The sequence below is a fragment of the Ischnura elegans genome, chromosome 1 (genome assembly GCF_921293095.1).
Source record: "Ischnura elegans chromosome 1, ioIscEleg1.1, whole genome shotgun sequence".
Taxonomy (NCBI): Eukaryota; Metazoa; Arthropoda; class Insecta; order Odonata; family Coenagrionidae; genus Ischnura; species Ischnura elegans.
The window spans coordinates 121,982,195-122,003,286 of record NC_060246.1 but is presented as its reverse complement, the minus strand read 5'-3'; the positions used below and the strand labels follow the sequence as shown (position 1 = coordinate 122,003,286).

The following is a 21,092-nucleotide window of genomic DNA, read 5'->3' as shown; positions in this document are numbered from 1 at the left end:
TAGAGTTTGAAATAATAGATACCCATATTTTACCGTTTTTCGATCCGTCGACGGATCGGAAAGAAATCGACCGATTTGACCCTTTCGCAGGGAAGCTGATGACTTCTTAGCGCCTCACCGCGTCTCGATTACTCCTCGCGCCGCGCCTCGCACTTTGGTCTCGTGTTATCGATTAGATTCATGTAAACTATTTTTTCCTTAGGTGATTGGTTCTCTCTGATGACGTAAAATAAGCGGAAAGTAATGACGTCACTAACTCATGAAAAATGTACGGCAAAATTCCCTTTTTTTATCATGGAGAATCCCTGAATAAGGAAAGTCTTTTTTCTTCGTTATTTACTTTTTTCTTTCATCCACCGAATTCTTTTGGTGAATCACGATTTCAAGAGTGATTGATTGATCCTATTTCAAATGGCACCTCAGCAATTCCAATGGCTAATTTAGTCATTGGAATTTAAGGTCTTATTCTATTTTAATGAATATTCGAATTTTTTGTTTTTATGGGTGACTACGCTGGCTACCGGCTGTTTGTAGAATCGTTTGAATTTATTTTCGGAGGTGGAGCGAGATTTACTCCTACTCGGATTACACTGGAAGGTCACCCCCGAGGAGCACATGATCTGGCCTGAAGCGTGATTTTAAAACATCTGCTCGAATTGGTGATACACAGGATCACCTGCATTGCATAAGGAAACATACTTTATGTGATAAAAATTCCTTTAGTGATGTATAATGGGAAAATATCTATAGTTAGATGGTTTAAATATTGATGGATATATACCCTTTTAGCAACACAACACGAAATTTAAAAGTTTTTCGCAAGAATATAATTGAAAGTAATGAAATATTCAGAGAAAAATTTAACGGAAACGGTACTTGACAACAATAGCTCAGTATTACAATAATACGAGAATTCTTTCGAAAATCAATTAAAGGGAGAATTTTTATGTCCAATATAGTTTTATTCACGCAGTCTTTATATGAGTAAGCGATTGCACTACCTTTATGTTTGTTGTTTGGGAACCCCACAGGCTTGCATCAGGAACCTAAATTGACTTTTCGAAGTGTGCGTTGCGGTGTTCTGGGTAGTATAGATATTGTGTTGGAGATCTTATTCCTATTTTTATAGTATATTTTGCGCCTGGGAAGAGGTTTAGGAGGTATTCAGGTTGCTGATGCCGGAAAAAGGAGTAAAGGGATGTGGCCAATCGGTACGTTTGGAAGGAATAAGTGGAAAGTCATTCAATCTGCTGTAAATATTGGCCTTTCATTGGCCTTTCATTGGCAGTTCATCTCGCCGGAGGTTGAATGTAAATCTTATGCAAAAATTCAAAATTCTCTGCAATTTAACATTCTGTTCAGCAGTATGATTATTAAATACTGTAGATCTGAAATCTAGAGCAGTCTATCTGTCTATATAAAAGTCACTCGTCTACCCATATCAGTCCTTCGACGCATTTTTGACGTGAGGTAATATGTACCATCAAAGCACCGTAAAAAGTTATGAACCGACCCCCCAAAAAATCCTCCCCATACTCATACCTGTTATGGCGGGGTATGAAATCTCACTTAATTTCAGTCACTTAAAATTCTTCCTAAATAATTTGAAAGAAATGTCATAAAGAGAGTCTAGGGCTTGATTAGAGACGGAGAGAGATGGAGAATAAGAATGAACAAGAAAATAAATGAAATTATGGAAGGGAGTGATATATTCAGATTTCTAAAATCATTTCAGCTGGCATGGTTGGTCCACGAATTAAGGATAAAAAATAGCAGAATGCTCAAGCTAATATTTGAAAGCAAAAGAGATGGAATCAGAAAAAGAGCTAGACCATGGCTACAGGATGTGGAGGGTGATTTGAAGGCAATGGGAGTCACAACAGTGACGTCACGGCAAAATTAGCAGTGACGGCACGCACTTGCCTTAACTTTTTATTTGCAGGGTAATATTACTGTGGCTGTTCTTTTATTACAAGTTCTTATTTACATTTTATTACAAAAAATTTTGTTTTTGTTACGAGAGTAAATATTAGAAATTTTGAGGAAGCAAAATTGATAAAAGTGTTACTTGACTATTATATCTTTTGTTAACCAGGGCCGAAACGGCGTTACATATAATAAACGGTTAAAACGGCGAAAAATATTTGGCAAGGTAGGGATTCTTACCCGAGCCTTTAACTTGGAACGCCAGAAGTGTAGCTATTACAACTACCTGATACCCTGGGTAAAATTAAATTGTGCCAGTTACTTGTTAATTATCTACGGAATGAGAAAAATGGGATGAATAATGAAGTGCACATTGAGTTTACGTTGACGGTTTCCGGGCTGCGAGTTTGGGGTTGAAACGTCTGGTGACTGAAATCTCTGTCACTTCGCCTATAATATTTTGTGGATAATGTTAGGTATAGCATAATGTTAGCAGTCTCTTTTTATGATCCAGAAAATGAAGTGAAGTGTAAGATCCTTAGCGAGGTATTTCGTTGACATTTTTTTCCGAAGTGAGTTAAAATATTGATGAACTATGTGTCCATTAGTCATAAACACGCTGAATACTTTGAGCATGAGTGCGAGACATCGCGCCGGTCGTCCGGTTGAATCTTTAAACCCTAAGCCACTCAGCTGTTCAACTCGTAACACCAATGATTTAAGTAATCTCGCGTTAGCCATAATTTTTCATCTCGACCCCACTCCAGGTGACGCTAATAAACTCATTAGTCTCGTAGGGGTCATGTTAATGAAAATGCGATGCAAATGAAGAAATATGGAATAGGTTCGGATTCCATGCTGTAGGTTTTTATTGCTTGGCCACAGTGAGGCAAGTTTTTTTGGCCGAAGAATCGTTCTTAAAGGATCGATCCACTGTGGTTGCGTTTGCAAGTTCATTACTTGATTTCTTTCCGTTTACATTTTAAATGATTCTGCAGTTGAGGTCTCCCCCATCCCCCATGTAATCGTAGTAACAATAAGATAGATAGAAAAATATTTATTGTTCAGGAAAAAAATCATAAGAACAAAAATAATAATAAAGTACATAAATAAATGACAGTTTGCTAGCACATTAAACACAAGATACATGAACGGATGAAGTTCGCCATGAAAAAATATTTGACTTAATTCGAATTCGGATCCCGGTTATGTCAAATATTTTTTCATGGCGAACTTCATCCGTTGGTGCAGTTAACTTTGCTCCCGTGCGCGTGACTGCGCACAAAGTCACTTAATCCTGCAGTGCTTTACAAGATATATGATCAAAATGATGATAAAATGAAATTTTTGAAATTTATTTGCATAGTATTATTGCATTTCATGACATAACCAAACATAGCAAATGCATGAAATCTAAGTAAAAAAAACTGTAGATGGAGATATGCACCAAGCTGGATTTATTACAAACGCAAACAAAAGATTTATTCGTTAAGGTAATAATAAACAAGACAGCAGTAATCTATTGCAGAGAAAATAAGCGACGAAAAGAGCGTATTTCGAGTATTAATGTATCAATAAGTCATGCATTTGGTGATTGAACCTAAATCGTTGTGAGTTAAAGACTCTTTCTCAAATCGTTTTCATTTCGTAACCGAGCCATATAGCCTGCATGGTATGAGAAATTTTTCCATATTTTCTTAGGAATGATCAAGTCTTTCTGGGATTTCGATACCTCCTTTTAGGCTTTTCCAATTGATTCCACCTAAGGCTTTTCAATTGAGCGACATCGTCGCCTCTAGATTTGAGTGCGATGCATATTGTGAAGTCTTCTGTCAACGGATTTTTTTGCTTCGAGTCACCTTGGCCTGAGACTGGGGAAAAACATCGTGCATCTATCGCAGTGTGTGGAATATGGAAAATTTTGATGTAAATTATGCCTTTTTAGAGAATTTTTAATATTTTACGATGAATCTGAATGAATTGCGCCCATCTTCTGCGCCCGTGGAATAGCATCTTCTACTACGCTTTATTGATGACATTTCTAATGCTGGCGAAAATATTAATTTTTATGCTTTTTGCGAAGAGTTGTACTCAATACCGTCTTGTATCAGGAAAGATGCGTTAGTAGTGTGAGGATTCTCCCAATTTTTATTACTCCCAGTTACTATTCGCTGGGTGTAGTGAATATTTTGACATTGTTGAGTACTAGGTGCTGTGTCCTCTATACTCTCTAAATATTAATTTTCGGAGGAATGTTTGTATTTACTTCCGCTGGATGATTTCAACTACTTTAATTGTAGCTATGGTGAGGATTTTGCTATCTTTTTCAGATTTGATAGAGGACTAATGAACATTTGATTCAGGTTATTTATGTCAGATTTAAGAATAGGTTATTATTTTAATCCTGGGAATATAAATACATGCAAAATCGGTACTCATGACCTCATATAGGCACTCAAGTTAGGGTGAGTGCGAATTTTGCTGTGTGATGTAGGCCAATTGTAGCTGAGGCGAGTACTTGGTGAGGAATCAGCAAAACAAATATTGTTTTCCGAGCACGAATGAATGAAGTTACTTATGCTTTGGGTTTCCGAATAAGAGCAAATATAAATTCATGGAACAATTACTGCTTAAATAATAAAAATATAGATATACCTGGCACAATTATATTGGCAATAAGAAGCAAAAATATTTCACCGAGGTAAAATTACACTAAATGCATAATGAGAACATACAGTAACAGTCAGAAGAAAGGGAAAATCAGACAAACATCTCCTAGATAATTTTTAATAATGTACCATGAAAATAATTTTAATGTATGGACCTGAGCTCTTATTTTGGTGATAATTAAGCAGAGATTGCAACCAGACATTAGAAAAGATTTACGATAAGTATTAGTCCGAGGTTTAGGACGCAGAAGGGTCAGTTCTAATGGTTCTAGAATCAAAGGCTGATTTTGGTTTGCAGATGGAAAAAAGATATGCTAGATAGTCACTCTTAAAGAGAGTGAAAATAAATGAACCAAGTTGGACAAAACCTGATGCTAATGAAATGTGATGTGAAACATTCTGGCAACCGTCATTTTCTTTGAGATTCTATGTCATCTTTTGATTGGTAATAGGAAGGGAAATCCGATTTTGGAAAATTATACCCCCTGTTATTAGAGTGCAATCTCTGATATAGAGCCACGATGTATAGAAACTTGAAATACAGCGAGTGAGGGTAATGCATGTTGGTAGCCTTGGTTGCGGAACCCCGTGGACTCGGGTTAAGGCAATGACCCGTAAGTTTGGTTGCGACGCCAATGAATAACGACGTCGACCGAGGTGACACCCAGTATAGCAAGGAATCCCTTGCCGCAGCCACACGACCTACATGCCTGCTCCAGTTTTTACACTCTTAAAGCGATAAATTAGTTGGCTTCCATGATATTTCGCGAATTCATATGTCCTCCCCCTGCATTTTATGCAATTACCGCATCGATGCATTCGGTGAGGTCGAGGGCATTTTTAATTGCCATAGAGTCAGGACCAGAACTAGGAGTTTTGTCAGGGGGGCAAAGATCAGTTCGCCACCCCCCTCCCTCCCAATTTCCCCTCGCTACTTCCCTATATCTCCCCCACCACTAATTTTTAATACATTCGTAAGCTATTCTTTTTTGGATTCGGTAGTTTTAATAAATTAAACACCGTATGTTTGCTATTAAGAAGTGTTATCAATGTTATTGTTTAATAATTTATAAATTAATAATTATTGTTATGTAATTCAATTTGAAAAATCAAATAACTTTTTAAAATAAACTTTTATAGTATTGCTGCCCCCTGAAATATGCCGTCAAGAGAACGTTCCCCAACTGCCCCGCACTAGTTCCGGGCCATCATAAAGTAATCAACCAAATTCTCTAATGTAAAACGTTATTACGTCCCTAAAAATGTTGTCAAGGGCATAAAACTGATTTTTCTAAAAGAAAAGCTTAACTTGTGATGATATGGTTGTTTTATAATTTGTATTTTTAAGTGCCTTTGCTCAGAATAGAAGAACAGCGGTCGCCGCACGCAAACTGCACGTGGGTGTGGTTCATCTTTTCAATTTTGCACGCTTCGCGAGCTGTAAATGTACGTTTTTCCACGAATTGCTTTTCAAATAAATAATTAATGCCCTTATTGAAAGCATTGAACCCTCTCCATGACCGCTCTCACCACTTGTGATGATGCTGGTCAGTTGATAGTTGTGCGAGCTACATGAAATTATTTTGCGGACTGCCATCGGGTTGCCAATTCTTGTCGTAGACGATATAATAGTTATATATATTGTAAAAGTTATTGCTAGCTTCAGACCCTCTTGGCCCATCCGTAATTGTAGACCATACACAGGGTGGTAACTTTTGGAGACAATCTAGAGATTAATCATGTCTGGCTACTGCGGTGATCAGAACAGATATTTGCACTTAATAATATGTGTGAACAAATCAGCATAACAGGAGAGTTTACTTTTACCTTTGTTGAAACAATAATTACTAAATTGTATTTAATTTCGGTTGTAGCGATTTCACTGAGGGCGATGGGCTAAAGGCTCTTCTCTATTCTTGGTTTTCCACACACGAAGAGGTAAATATTATCGCTGGCTTAAAATAATGCGATGGTTATAGCTGATATTGCTGCAAAAATTATGTACCAAATAACTGTATAGGAGGGTGTACTTTAACTTCATTCGAACCAGTACTGATTAAATGACTTTAACAGTGGCATTCAATTCTTGGCATTGGCATTCATTCGTGGCATTTTCTTTGAGAACGATACCATAGACCTCCTCTCTGTTATTAGTTTACGTAAGGGCTGGTTCCGGTTACAATGCAATCATGGCTTTCTCATCTATCTCAGGAAGAGCTGCGTTATAAATTTTGGGCGAATTTCGACTTTCACTCATATCAGTGAAATTTTAATGAATTGAATGTGTCCCCGGCGATAAAATGTGCATGCGCCTGTGAGCACGGACGAGAAATTATTCATCGACGAAATTGATAAAGGCTCGCTTCCACGTTGGATGGCCCTCGACATTTTCAATTGAGTTTGATTGCATGCGGGTTAATTAAATCGAACCCTTATATAGATGTTCGAAAGGGCTGATCTTGTGTAAGTCACTATCTGGCGTGAGAATAAATTATGTCCCCAGTATTAATTTAGAGGAGGAAGGACTCAGGGGAGGGGTGTCGCTCGCGTTTTTGGGCGGATATCGGAGTGGTGAATTAATTGCATGAATTTCTCCCTTCCACTCTCCTTTACCTTTCCCCATACCCACCGCATTTTGCCATACCCAACCCACAGCATCATTTCATGCTAACGCCATACCAATTTTACCCAAAGCGCGGATAGCAGCTTATTAAAAATTGAAAAAAAAACTCGTATATTTGAACTCGAAGGTTAAAATTCTACTTCACATTATTTACAGAAAAGAGACGTCATAGGTTTACTGTGCTACTTATTTTAAAGTTAGAGAAACATCATTTGTGTTTTTTTAAATAAGAAATTCATGTATTCATTGTTTCACGGGCGTCATCACCGGGGGAGACATGTGGTTCAGGTCCCACCCAATATTTTGGGTCAATATTTACGTCCGCCTCAATATAAAAGATTGAAACGATAGATATTCGTTAAAACGAACCTGAAAAACATTGTAATTTATTTTTAGTATGATCTAATTTCACCTCCTAAATGCGTGAAAGCAGTGGTTTGAGCGGTAATTTTTTAAATTACCTCCCAGATCTCCCATTAAATGATTGACAATGACGCACTTGCATAGTTCTACTATCCTAAGAGTGTTATACTGCAACTCTCCATATCTCCATTTTTCAAGCCAGTTCCTTCACTTGCCTAACGTTGTTCTTCCTCTAAGAACTTATCTTTAAGTCTTCCTCAGAGGACTTTTCCTCCAATTTTCTCTCCTTGTATTTCTCACGTACTCCCTGTGGCCATGATCCATCCGGGTCCAAAGAAGGACTCGGATGGATCATTGATAGGCTACAGGAAGTACGTGAGGAGTGCAAGGTGGGAAAATTGAAGGAAATTTGGCGTATGGTACTTCAGAGTTCCTTTAATTTCCTGGTATTCAGTACACCTCGCTTCACTCCCTGTCCGTCTATTGCATCTACAGTAACTGCCGCTGGCACCAGCTGTCGAATATTTCAAACTTTTCCTGGTGAAGTTGTAGTAAGCATTTCTTTCTCGTTTCGTCCATTGCTTATTTGATTGTTTGGCGGTTAATCTCGTGTACTTTTGAAAGCGATCGCGAGGTTTTTCAGCGAAGCGAGTGAATACATTTTGGATAAGCGCTTAGACTTTACTTTCCGTTGCAGCAATCGTTGTTTTCTAACGGGTAATCTCCAGGATTACATCTTTTTTAGTATCGCCATTGAAATAGGAACTCACAAATTATTCTGAGGAAAAAAACATAATTCCTACTGAAGCCGTGCATTCCTGGGGGCTTGGTATGTTTCAAGTCGGAAATAGATGGCACTTTTAGTATTTTTGTGTTGTGTCATTTGGAGGGTTGGTAGTAATAACCGATTTAATGGCTCTTCTAATCGCCTCTCTAATCTAGGTTCAAGTCAGTGACTGTCGCATCAGAAAGTCTCCAGTTCAACTCGACCCAGGCGGCTTTAACGGTAATACTAATTATGTATTAAATCACCAGCGAAAGAGTCTTCAACTTACTCATAGATTGAAGGAAAGGAACCATGATTGGCGAACTTGACACATTTTTGATGGGGACCTGATAAGAATTACGCTGAGTGGTCTAAACGATCTTTAGATTTAGTCCAATATGCCGATGAGAACTCTTACGAGGAGCATAATCCTCAAGCACTCATAACAGTTTCTCTGGCGTTACTTTTCATATTCATCCAGATTATGCCCATTAAATCCATGGCTTGTGGTGAGTGATCCAAGTGAAGGTCAATTTCATATGTTGGGCGTTACGCTATCTTACCATAATATAATGAAGCAAAGGCACTAATATGCTAGAGATTCTTGAGGAAACATCACTTTCTATGCTAAGCAGTAGGTCAGCAATAGTGAACTGAATTGCAACTTTCTGAGTGATCATAAGAAAAACTTAGTTCTTGGCGGAATTAGCCTAGATGTAGTTAAAGTGACATCAGGTATCACACAAGGAAGCGTAATCTTCCCCCTTTTGATTGTTATATACACGATGATTGTTATATACACGATGATTGTTATATACACGATGATTGTTATATACACGATGAATGACCTCTGCTCTCGAGTTGGCAGTAAAATACGCTTGTTTGTTGACAACGCTGTCACATATAACGGAATTAGTGATCGCTTTGACTTAGATATTCTACCAACGGATTTAAACAATGTTCATGAGTGGAGTCAAGAGTGGGAACTAGAAATTAATCTGAGAGAATGCTCAGCGCACATTTCTTGCTTGGGTCGTCCAACTATCCGGGCGTCAGATGAAATTTCTGAGAGTTACGATAACTTCAAACCTAACACATATGTTTAACACATAGAAGAAATATTTGTGGCAGAGCCTTGAAGAAGCTAGGATTCCTCAAGCATGTTGTGGGAAGATTTTCGGATGAAAAAGAAAAAGAGAGGTGCTTTATCGCACTCGTTCGGTTACACCTTGAACATGCAGTGAGCAAATCGGATCCAGCGCAGAAAGACTTAATGCGTGACAAAATATAAAGGGAAGTTGCTAGACGAGTCAATAACTGATACGGGCGTACAGAAAGCGTAACACAGATTGTTAACAAATTAGACTGGTAGCCCCTAGAGACTCGGAGGCTGCGAGCTAGGCCTAGATTGTTGTAGCAATTGAGAATAGATAACTTACAGACCGCTACGAAGAACATAATATTAGAACTCCACTACATTTTCAGGTACGACAGAGGTGATACATTAAGAGAAATATTTTACCGAACGGATAGGTGTGGGAATCCGTTTTTCCCCGAAAAAAAATCTTTTCATTTCTGCGGATTTGTGTGAGAAAATATTTTCATTTCTGTGTCCTACGGGAATATATTCCTCATTCATACTAATAAAAACCAAACCAACTGTCATTGGTGTATTTCACGTTCCCTCAAAATTCTGGGAAAGGGTGTAATTTTCCTGAGAGAACATCCACATCCACTTCACAAGATTCAAATGTCAGCTTTTGCACATTGCTGAAAAATTCCTCACAAAAGTGCCGGAATTTTATCTCTACCAATTTTCACAGAGTTAACATTCAGGTCCGACGGTTGTGGTGTTTGTTGTGATAAAAACGGAACGACGTACAAAATCATATTCAGTCTGAGGAAACAAGGCGTGAAAAGGGTCTCTGCGCTCTCGGTATTGTTCTTTCGCGTCCTCGCGTCGCCAGATTTTTAATTTCCTCACGTCACCGAGAGGGTACGTCTGTTTCGGTCGGAATCGTAAGTGCAGAAAAGGGAACATACGAATGCAAGAAGCCATATTCATTTTGACCTGGAATGCTGTGTTTGCCTCAGCTGATTGGAGGGCGAGAGAGGGAGTTCCCACCGTCGGCCGCGAGATGTCAGCGGCGACGCCACTCCTACCTCCATCCCTGCCCTCCCTCCCTCCCCCCTCCCCCTTTGTCTCTCTTCCTCAATCGTTACGGCTTTGCGCCAGGGTCTCCCTGCTATCCCTCCGAACCTCCCCCCTCCCCACTACATCTCTCTCTCTTGCTCTCCCCCGTGTCCCTCGCACGCTCAGTCGCAGTCTGTCTCCCGGCAGGGAAACCAACCGCGGAGGTCCCTCCCGGAGCGTCGTAGACCTTCCGCCAGCACCGCTCCACCGTGCGCTCGACCCCACAGCACCTGGGCGTTCCGATCGAGTGGTGCTCTAGGTAGAAGAAGCGCACACCTTGCTCAAAGGGAGGAGCATCTCCGGCCGGCGCCCGTCCACCTGCTCGGATTAACTCCATCCCTCCCTCGACCGCCTGGTCCTCTCACCTGTGAGCAAGGAGACGATCACCTGAGCCTTTTGTAACCGGTCGTCTTCCTACTGTTTAAGGACCCTAGGACCGGCGTCCTAACGGGAGTGTGTTATTGTGTCGCTTCCTTTTGCCGGCGTCCATGCTCGCCTGAATGCAAACCTCGGGAGGAGTCTGCGCGTTTACAATATTTTTTTTCTCTCCTTGTTCATCGGGACTTCCTTTCGAGACAGCTGTGGCCCTCAAGAGACTCGCACACCTGCTCACGCTCATCTGCGGCTCAGTGGAATTTGATTGACAGAGAAGCATCGTCGGCTCGATTGAGGATTGCAGACGGAGGCATTTTTTGCCTCCTCCGAAGTGTTCTCGTAGCCTTAGCAACCGGCCTACCCCCGTGCGAGGGGCTGAGGGAGTGAAAGGTATTGAGGGAGGGTAGTTTGTGCATTAGGTGATACCGCTCCTCGGGCCATAATTAAAACGAGAGTTGGCTTGGTGGAGGAGGTGGACGGAAGGAATTCGAGGTGTGCGCGACGAAGGGGTGGGTGGAGAAGTGGACGACAGAGGGGCGCCACTGGGGCTCGAACCGGTGCCGCCAGCTCCCTCTCTCGGCCTCTCCGACGTGAGCGCGTCTTTTTTTTTATCCAACCGAGAGACGCACCCACGGCCTTTGGTGAATCTGTCCATAGCCCGTCGATCTACCTCGCAATTCCGCCCCTATCTCTACGACGAATCACCATTTGAAAGAAATAATAACGGACTCCTCTCGTGTGTTCCCCTTATCCGTGTCGTTTGCTGTGTTTTTTGAACCAATATAACAATAATAATAAAACCTCCCCTTTCTTTACCCCCCTCTTGCGTCGCAGAACTGAAGGTGTGCACCGCATCATCGCTCTCGACCAACCCCCAGCTGTGCGTCGAGACAGTTAAACAGACGAGCCTCTTGTTCGTGGGGGAGTGCGTGCTTTGTTGATGTGTGTCGCGTCGGGCCCGAGCACGCCGCTCCGGCCACCGCGTGCCCCGCCCTCCTCCGCCCCGGGCGGCGCCCCCTCGTAGCGGCTCGCGGGCGTCGCGACGCCCCGGCGACGACTCCCGCGCCCCAGCAGGGGAGAGGCCAACGCTCCCCACCGCCGTCGCCGTCATGATGAAGATGACCCTGATGCCGAACGAGGAGAAGCGGCGGAACTCGCGGCTCCCGTGCCCAGCCAGGAAGGCCAGTGTTCCCAGGTGCTGCTGGTGGGTGTGATGAGCCACCGCTTTCAATTGCATCGCAGGGGGTCGGCAACCCGCTGACCGCTTGCGGTACTCCCGTGTAATTTTCATGCGGTCCATCGATGGCTATTGTGGGTAAATTAGTGCTTGAGGTTTGTTTACTTCGGAAGTGTTTGCAATCGAGAGCGCAATCGAGGTTCCTGTGTCGAGCTGAAGAGAAATTAATCAATTAGAGAATGGGGATAGGCTGGAGTCATCAGCATAATAGTCTACCGTAAACCAATCCATTAACTGTAAAAAAATTGAGTTTTTTATCTTGATCATTTTGTTTTGTGTTGATTCAGTATCTTGGAATATAAGTATAGGTCTTACTGATTTAACATTAATTGTGATAACTACAATCTTAAATATTACTTGAAATATCATTTTTTTAATGCTGGAATACTGTAGATGGCGAAATTTGTTTTGAGAATTAGTGTAATAATTTAAAAAAATAAATTAAAAAAATAATTAAGCTCACTAAAGTAATCGCCATTTATGAAAATAACCAATCAAAATATGCATGTATGAGTCACGCCTAGTCTTATCAATTTGAGCTTACGACCAGCAGACTGGATAAGATTGCCAATCCCTGCTTCAAAACATCACTCCCTTTTGTCTCCTCGCCCTTGTTTACCTGCTCTGAACATGAGTGCGCGCGCGTGAATGGCGGCCTCGCCAGCTGACCAGCTGTTTCCTAATGGGGAAGTAAACACTGTCACCGCGAGTTTCGTAACCGAATCCGAGGAGGGTCACCCTCTCCATGGTGCCTTTTTTATGAGCTCAAATTCGGTGCTGATGAGAATCTGTGGAAAACGATTCCGCCGGCTTCGAATCATTCGCGCGGAACGCCAGGGAACGTGTATAGCGGAAGCCATATCGAAAGCGTGTTTGTGTGTGGTTGGATGGGAACATAAGCCATTATGCCTCCTCAGTCCTTGCTAGGATTCTCTGGTGCGATGAGAAATATGTTACTATGCTACTTTCCACAGCTGAATATTTTAAGTCAGTGTGGATGTGCATTAGGAATGCATGCTGTTGAATCGTAGTATACATAATAATTTTTTCACAGCCTCTCCGCCGGGTGCTTATTGTTTGTTCCTCGAATGCCGCTGTTTCGGAATAAGTCGCGTATTCAATCATCTAGGCTTCCAAATACATTCAGGAGCCCTGAGGTTTGAAAACATGTTTTGTTCCTTAACATCATCATGCGTAGACTCTATCTACCATTTGGAAACCCTAAGTAAGTCAAAGTTATAATAATGAAACGCGGTGCATGGTTAACCAACAAGGATAACTATAGGTATACTCCTCCACAGGATGATTTATTTAACGATCAATTTATTTCGTCGACCAGTCGACATCATTAGGTCATCCTGTGGAGGTGTGCTCAATTTTCTTGTTAGTTTAACATTAAATTAAAGATTCTCGCGAAGTTTCACCAAATATCGTGCAAATCATAGCCCATATTATGGCTCGGCGGTGAGGGGTGAATTCCCTACGCCTAGTCATCGGCCGTCTGCGTGCTCTCGGTTCGCTGGCCTCCAGTCGCCTGGAGGCGGCGGGTGGCTGCTCCACCGGTTTATTCGAAAACCGCGTTGACCTTGCTCGTCGGCTCTGGTGGCGGCAGCCGTGAGGGAAGGGAGGGAGGGGTGGGGAGGTCTGTGAGTGTGTGAGGTGCCACTGGGAGGCGACGGAAGAGCCGTCCGTGCCTTGGGTCGCTCGTCTGGGACCCCTTCACTTTCAAGCGTGTTCCGTGCGCGGCGTGATGAAGATGGGTGATGACGAAAATTGCTTTCCGTTTGCGGCACGGGAAGCACTTTCTGTTTCCACTTCTAGCTGCCGTTTTGAAATCAACGATGAAAAGAACTCCCTGGATCGCACTCACGTCTCTTGTTTGTTCTCCTTTGTCGGTTTATCAGGTGTTTCGTGTTGCGCGATACCCTCGATCGTTTTCAGATCGCTCGTTTTCGCATTATTCACTCGTTTCATATCCTCGAAGATATGACGAGCCAACTTCTTTACTTTTCACTCATTTTTCCAGTTTCAAAACGCCTCAACGTTACTTTCGCTTGCTTTCTCCTCTGATTGTATTTTATATAAATTTATTCTTCGTTTAATGCGCGGAAATATGCAATCAGTTGTCATTGAAATTCCTTTAAGTCGTGCCATTATTCATTATGGAGAAAATCTTAGACTCATTAGCCTCCTAACTCCTAACCCGATATGACTAATTATTATATTTCAGCGATAGATATTGATAAGTTATACTATTTACGTACAATCCTTTTACGCCAATGCCAGTGAACGTACAGTGTGATGCCATAGGTATATTGTGTTCGGCTTCGTAGAAGGTATCTTTTACTTTTTTCCTAAAGTGTGAATCCTGAGGCTTAACGTAATATGACGCTTGATTTGAATGTGCGTAAAGTGATTCGTATCTCATTTCCTGTCCGTCGCTTCGTCGATTGAAGAGCGAGGGATAACAATGAATAGGAATCGTTTATCTTCCACTCACGTCCAATACCGGAAACTGAAACGTGCGTCTGCACCTTTTCATGGATGCCGGAATAGGCAATCATGCTGGAGCGTAAATAACTTACGAACGTGCTCATTGAGGGGCGGGAAATGAATCTGTATATATATTTCGCGATTTAAATGTCTGTTATTGGAGATCATAATTTCGAATTCGACCCGCACACAATATATTCACTGTAACGTCGCTCTGTCTACATTTAAATTTGAGGAAATTTTAAGATTCCTAAGTGATGTATGCTTTTAGAAATGTGAATATTTCTTGACCTTTTAACTTACTTACTTCATGTTATTTTTGGATGATTACTATTTTTTGCCAAATCAGCTATGTGAATATTCTTGACATTTTAACTTCTTGTAATTTTTGGAGATGGATTACTATTTTTTGCAAAATCAGCCAATCCTTTTTGCTGACGAGTCGCGAAGTTTTGCGCTATTCATGTGCATCATCAAAGCTTGAGAATTAGATAAAAACTTACTCATATAGCCGTAAAAAATTATCAACATATTTCCATCCCTAAGTAGGTAGGTACCAAACCTGAGCTTTTAATTATCATTAAATAAGATAGGTGTGCAAGATCAGTCATTCCGCTCCCTTCCTTTGCGTCGTGTTCCTCTACAATTCTATGCATTTGAGATAATCAGCGATCATGAACTACATTTTCCCATTCGAGAAAAATTATTCCTACAAAAATACACTTTTTACTCTCACGAATCATCTGAAGTATTTTTATCCAAAATTTTTAGGAAATGACTTTTGACTAACCACCTGTAAACATTTATTGAGTCATGGGAAAGTACAAATATTTCACGTGGGAGAAATTATTTGCTTTGTCCTGATCAGGAACCACAGTCTTCCAAATGCACGCCGACTGATTTAGCTGGCCACGAGTCTCACTGTTTTGGTTTACGATTCCAGTTAAAGTGCTTTAGAAATATTTCATATCACATTGCACTTTCGTTTTGTACCTCAATTGCTATTAGATGCTTGTGAAAACTTTTCCGCAGAAGTTCATAGTATCCACTTCGAATTATCAAATAGATCGTAAGCATTTGAAACGATTTTTTCATAAGTAAAACAATTCGACCCAGACTTTTATCTTTGAGGAAATGATGATTTTTCGCCGTATATCGACGAAATAAGTGGTTTTAAAGACGTTTTCCCATGAAATGCTTCATAACATTGGTATTATTTTTGACGGCTCTTAATATGACACATCTAAGTGTGTCCTATGAACAGTTTATCAAATTCTTCGGTCCACAGTTCCCTCGTGCATGCCATGTCGACGCCGCTGTTGCATGAATGTCCATTGTATAGTTGACTTTCAGGGTTAGCAAAGTCAGGGTATAAAAATCTTTTCTCTTTGCGTGAATGGAATGGCATTCGTTTTGATTTTATTAGAAGTTTCCTCATGTGTGACTCACCAATTGTTTCTCCTCAGCAGGTGGACAAAAAGCATTGTTTCATTAGGGATCGTCTTCTGTAGGGACTTACTTTCTCTCTCCCTGCTTCTCTTCCAATTCTCTCCCATTACCATCTCCTGTGAATTTAAGTCAAACCCTTGCTCACAAACCGTTCACTTATAAATCTACGCGGTACCCATCTGCCGAACAACAAGGGATAAAGTAGTGCATGAGTTTTACAGAAATATAATACTATATAATATACATTGATTTAGGAGCTACCCTGCTCACACCAGCATATCTGTGGCTGGAATTACCTTTCAATAACCATTCCGTATTAATTATGCAGCAAAATTAGTTTTACTGCGGCAGCTTATAAACGGCATTGCTAATTAACCACGTATATGTTAAATGCGCATTGGTTTCGGAGCATACTACTGGACGTAAAATTAGGCAATAAATTGATATGAAAATAGCTATGCTACCTGAGTTGAGACAAGATTTTAAATTATGGTGACTTTTGCCATGGTATTCGTTGAAAAATGTATTTGAAATGAAGATGAGACTTTCTCCTCCTGAAATTCGTAATCATCTTGTCATCATGCATAAAGGAGGGCATTGATGACTGGTTCGTTGTTTGTCTAAATAAATGACTGGTGAATAGTTTAATTAGTCTTAGCTCCTTACAGCGCGGAAACGTGGACGGCGAAGAAGGAAGATGGGAATATATATTCGAGGCGTTCCAGATGTAGAGGAGAATGAAGTTGGAGGGATGGAAAATACATGATCAATCAAAATCAGAGTTCACTGCGTAGTGGGCATGTATCAGAAAATTGGTAGAAGCGTGTAAGAGGATGGTGATGGAGAGAGTGTATGTTGTGGGGCGAGGGAATGCGGAACACCTTAATAGAGGGAATAATGTTGGGCAAGCGGTGATTTGGAGGAAGAGAACAGTGTTCACGGATGGAATGAAGAGTAAAAGAAATAAAAAATAGCAATAAGTTTACATTAACGATAAATTAGCTTCAGTTACCTTTGGGGCGTTTATAGAAAAAAAGTAACGCGTACTCTACGCCATTTATCATTATTCTTTACAAGTATAATAGCAAACTGCCGCACAAGGTATTGAAATTGCGTTGAGTTGTTTCTGAGTCGCATCGATGTCTGTTCCGGAGTTTGCTTCTCAATTTTATACTATATCCATGTTATTTTTTATTGCGAGATGTCTCCTTCTACGATTCGCGGTTAGAGCTAGGAAAAAACGGATGAAAAACAATGAATACGACACCGCGCTTTCCGAATTTTCACGCTAATTTTCCCTTAAAATTTAAAATTCACCAAATCCTATACTAATTTTGTGCTAATTCCTCGTTATTTTTTTCTATGAAAGCCGTATGGGTCCTAAAATGTGAGACGAAGTGTTCCCTGCGGATAATTTATTGCTATTTTTTATAAATGGGCCTTAATAGGCCTTATGTCGAACTGGAAAAGGAAATTCTATAATGATATGAGGACTTGTGGGGATGATTAGTGGAATTGGAGCGTGTCGTGTTCCACGCAAGCTTATCTTTCTGGTGGATCACCTTTTATAATCGAATTTTCCAATAGCATATCGGATCTCTCCTATAATATTTGATATGATTGATCCTATTTTAATAATATTTTTCACCGAACTTTTGTTCGTTATTACAACTCAGCGCAATCAGCGGAGCACCCATTGCATAAACATACTGGAGCCCCTTTGCTCATCCTTTCAGTAACCACTAATTGTCCTCTCTGGTACTATTCCTGCACTTGTTCATCGTGGCATTGCCATAGCCTAACGCTTTGTGGAGAGCAATTATCTTCTCTCTCTCACGCCTGCCCTTTGAAAGGAGACCCGTAGCGCGAGTGGAATAGCGAAAGCAATCGTAGGGTATGACTGGTTTCTCTCGTGATCTTGACAACGGTGCAAATGTGACGGTACTAATCAGCCCAGCACCGTAACTGTTTATTGGGGGGGGGGGGGGGGGCAAGGCCTTGACGGGATACTGCAGTGGACACTGCTTGCAGCAAGGAGGAACTAGTGGTGAAGGAGGTGAGGAAAGGTATTACATTCATGCTAGTCAAAATTCTAAAAGCAGTTTGATGATGTCTTATATCTTGAGGGTATATATGATATCTATTTGATGTTGTCTATTGGGCATAGGACGTTGGAAGAGTCAGAAGGTACAATTCCCCACCACCGAAATTTTTGGAAGATCTGTCTTTAGTGTATCCCTTCCCAATTAATCTTCTGACTAAAGAAGTACCCTCTCTATTCAATCACGTCCTCGTTTATTTCTGGCTAAGGTCTTGATTGAAACATACATGGAATTTAGGTGACACTTGCATATATTATGCATAGAAAGTAAAATTCATAGTTATTCGAATACCTGGACACTCTCAAAGTCGAGTTTTATCATATTTAAATTGAAAAAAAAATGCTCAAAAAATTCTAAATCTGATAAGTGTGTATATGTGTACAGAATGATTAATATTAATACCATAGCATAGAAGCCGCATAAAAACAGCCTCTCGAGTTCCCGCCGGTGTTTTTCTTATTCAATAGTATTCGTGAGTAATTGCTATGGCAATCGAAAAGCTTATTTTCCAGTACATGTGAGGCGGTATTTTTTTCATCAGGATCATTTCCACCGACCGACGCGTCGTATATATCCGGTCACGAAGATCCGAGTCTTCCATGCAGCGATTGATCAACTCATTTCGTGGCGCTGAACCAGGACTGACACGGGCCGAAATCGACTTGAATACCGATACTTCCTCGATGTGCCAGCGATGTGATATTTACGCGGAAGAAGGAACCGATTCTCTCTCCCTTAAGCTCTTATGCAAAAGGTCTCGCACCGTGATGATCTTATGAGGTTGCCAAAGCGTCGGCGGCTCTAGCGACGAATTGGCATGAATTACGGGTAAGGGGACGCATGAGAGCGTGACACGCCATCCGAGAGGGGTTGCTTTTAATGAATTAAAATTAAGCACTGGGACGCCCCCTCCTCCGCCCCCCTCACCCCCGACACATCCTTCTTGCTCCGGCCCTCGTGGCGTCGTCCTCTTGAGAAGAGTGGCGACTGTGCGCAGGGGAAGAGGATCTGCGTCAACTCAATGCGAGTTGCTGTCACACGTGCATTCCATGAATTCAATTGCAATGAGTGGCTATCTCCGTTGCCTTTGTGAACTTCCCCGCGCAATCGTCTTTCAAACCATTTGTTTAAACTCACCTGCTTTTCAGGACTCCTTTCATAGACCTCGCTCACAACGAAAATTACGAGGTACTTTCTCCACAAATTTAATTGAATGTAACCAACAATGGTGTCGGAACTTAGTAGTCGCTTGTCATTTAAGTCATACGTAAAGTGAATAGAAAGACCGTAAATAGTATTTTTCGTTTTTTGTGACATCTTAGTGAAGCCGGAGACTACATATATGTTTTATACTCCTATGTAAAAGTTTTGGATTGATTGCGGTTGAAAATCAAAAATTAATAAACTTATTATGATTCTCTTTTAGCTGACCTGATGATTATTGGCATTTTCTTCATTTTTAGCTGTATTAACATCATCTCAGGTACACATATATTTGGAGATATTTTGGCTGTAACAGCTTCTATTGTTTAATAGTAACTGAAATTTGTCGAATAATTTTAAAAATTCAATGTTGTGTTAGTTTACTACGAATCAGAAATACTATTTCCTTTACTATATATGGTGATTGATGAAATAAGTAATTTTAAATGTCATAAATTAAATATTTTTCGGGTCCGATCAGATTCAAATAAGACCAAAGGACCTCATGCGATTTGATCTTAATCCTACCTTATTATGTTGAATGCATGATATTTCCACGCGGACTTGGAGGCTTCGGCCACCTCGTTTTATAACAACGTTGGGCTGGCATTCATATCCAAATAAATAAACTTTCCATGGTTTCGGTAGTATCCCACTTCCAATTCGGATAATTGAAATATTTCAAGCTATTGAATGCATTAAATTTTTAAAGTATCCAGAACGCAATAGTTTGAACGTATAGAACGCATTTACAGGACCTCTTTCAGTTTATTTATCTTAGTATGTAGTGAGATTTTCTAGCTCAAAATCCCGACATGGATGCTTGAAAAATTCATTGAAAGTATATCATACGTAATCATCTATTGTTTTTTAGTGAGCCTTTCGATTCGGGCTCTTTCCTTGCTCTTTTTCATAAATTACATTACAATTTTTTCGCATGAATGCGACTAGTACGCCATTAAATATCGTGTATCTTTCATTTTGAACTCACAATATTAGGAAATTCAGAACATTATTTACCAAATTAAAACTGTACCTATATCGTTTCAGCGTCTCTTTTAGAATCTTTTATAGCATTGTATGCAATATAAGGACCAAGAGACGTCGGGATTCATCGATATAATAAATAAAATAATAAAAAGTTGATCGCAATAATCTGGTGTAAATTTTTTTTTCGAGAGCTTCTGAAATTTTTTTAGATAAAAATAGTTTCGGAGTAATTTATTCAGAAATGTTGCTCTCATAACAATCTACCTACATAATTGGCGCTGGTCGTGTTTGCATTCATATCCTGGGGATTCTCGGTGGAATCAAGGGCAAACTCACTCCCAGACCATCCAACTTTATCCAACTTCTACCCAACGAGGCAATGAATTCAAATACAATAAGCATCACAAATTTTGGGCTGCAGAAGAACTATTGCACACTAATACTCACCAGTATTGTCTTAAATGTAGCAATATTTCAATCGGATAAATAGTGCGATAGTTTCCCGGTAAATAAGTGATAAATATACTTCAGCGTCGCCAAATGTACCTGGAGCCTAATTTTATATTATGATTTTATTAAATTGTTTTATACTTTAATGTAGATTGGTGGTGTAATGAAGCTCACTCTTTTTTAAATGCATATTTATTCAGCTCTTATGAATAAGTATGCATTTACAAAATTTTATAAAATATAATACATGCA

At 40.5% G+C, this 21,092-nt stretch overlaps 1 protein-coding gene across 3 annotated transcripts in view; it reads left to right on the top strand.

Moving 5' to 3' along the window:
- The window catches only part of LOC124169052, a 152,256-nt gene that overhangs the window by 112,640 nt on the left and 18,524 nt on the right, over window positions 1-21,092 (top strand). The window contains exon 1 of one of the 3 annotated variants that reach the window (XM_046547540.1): window positions 10,649-12,111. The exons of 1 other annotated variant lie outside the window; for it this stretch is intronic. In XM_046547540.1, the coding sequence (XP_046403496.1) occupies window positions 12,026-12,111 (86 nt within the window). In that variant the 5' untranslated portion in view covers window positions 10,649-12,025. Of the gene's footprint in view, window positions 1-10,648; window positions 12,121-21,092 lie in introns of those variants that run through there. One more of the 3 variants, XM_046547534.1, reaches the window with a different exon arrangement.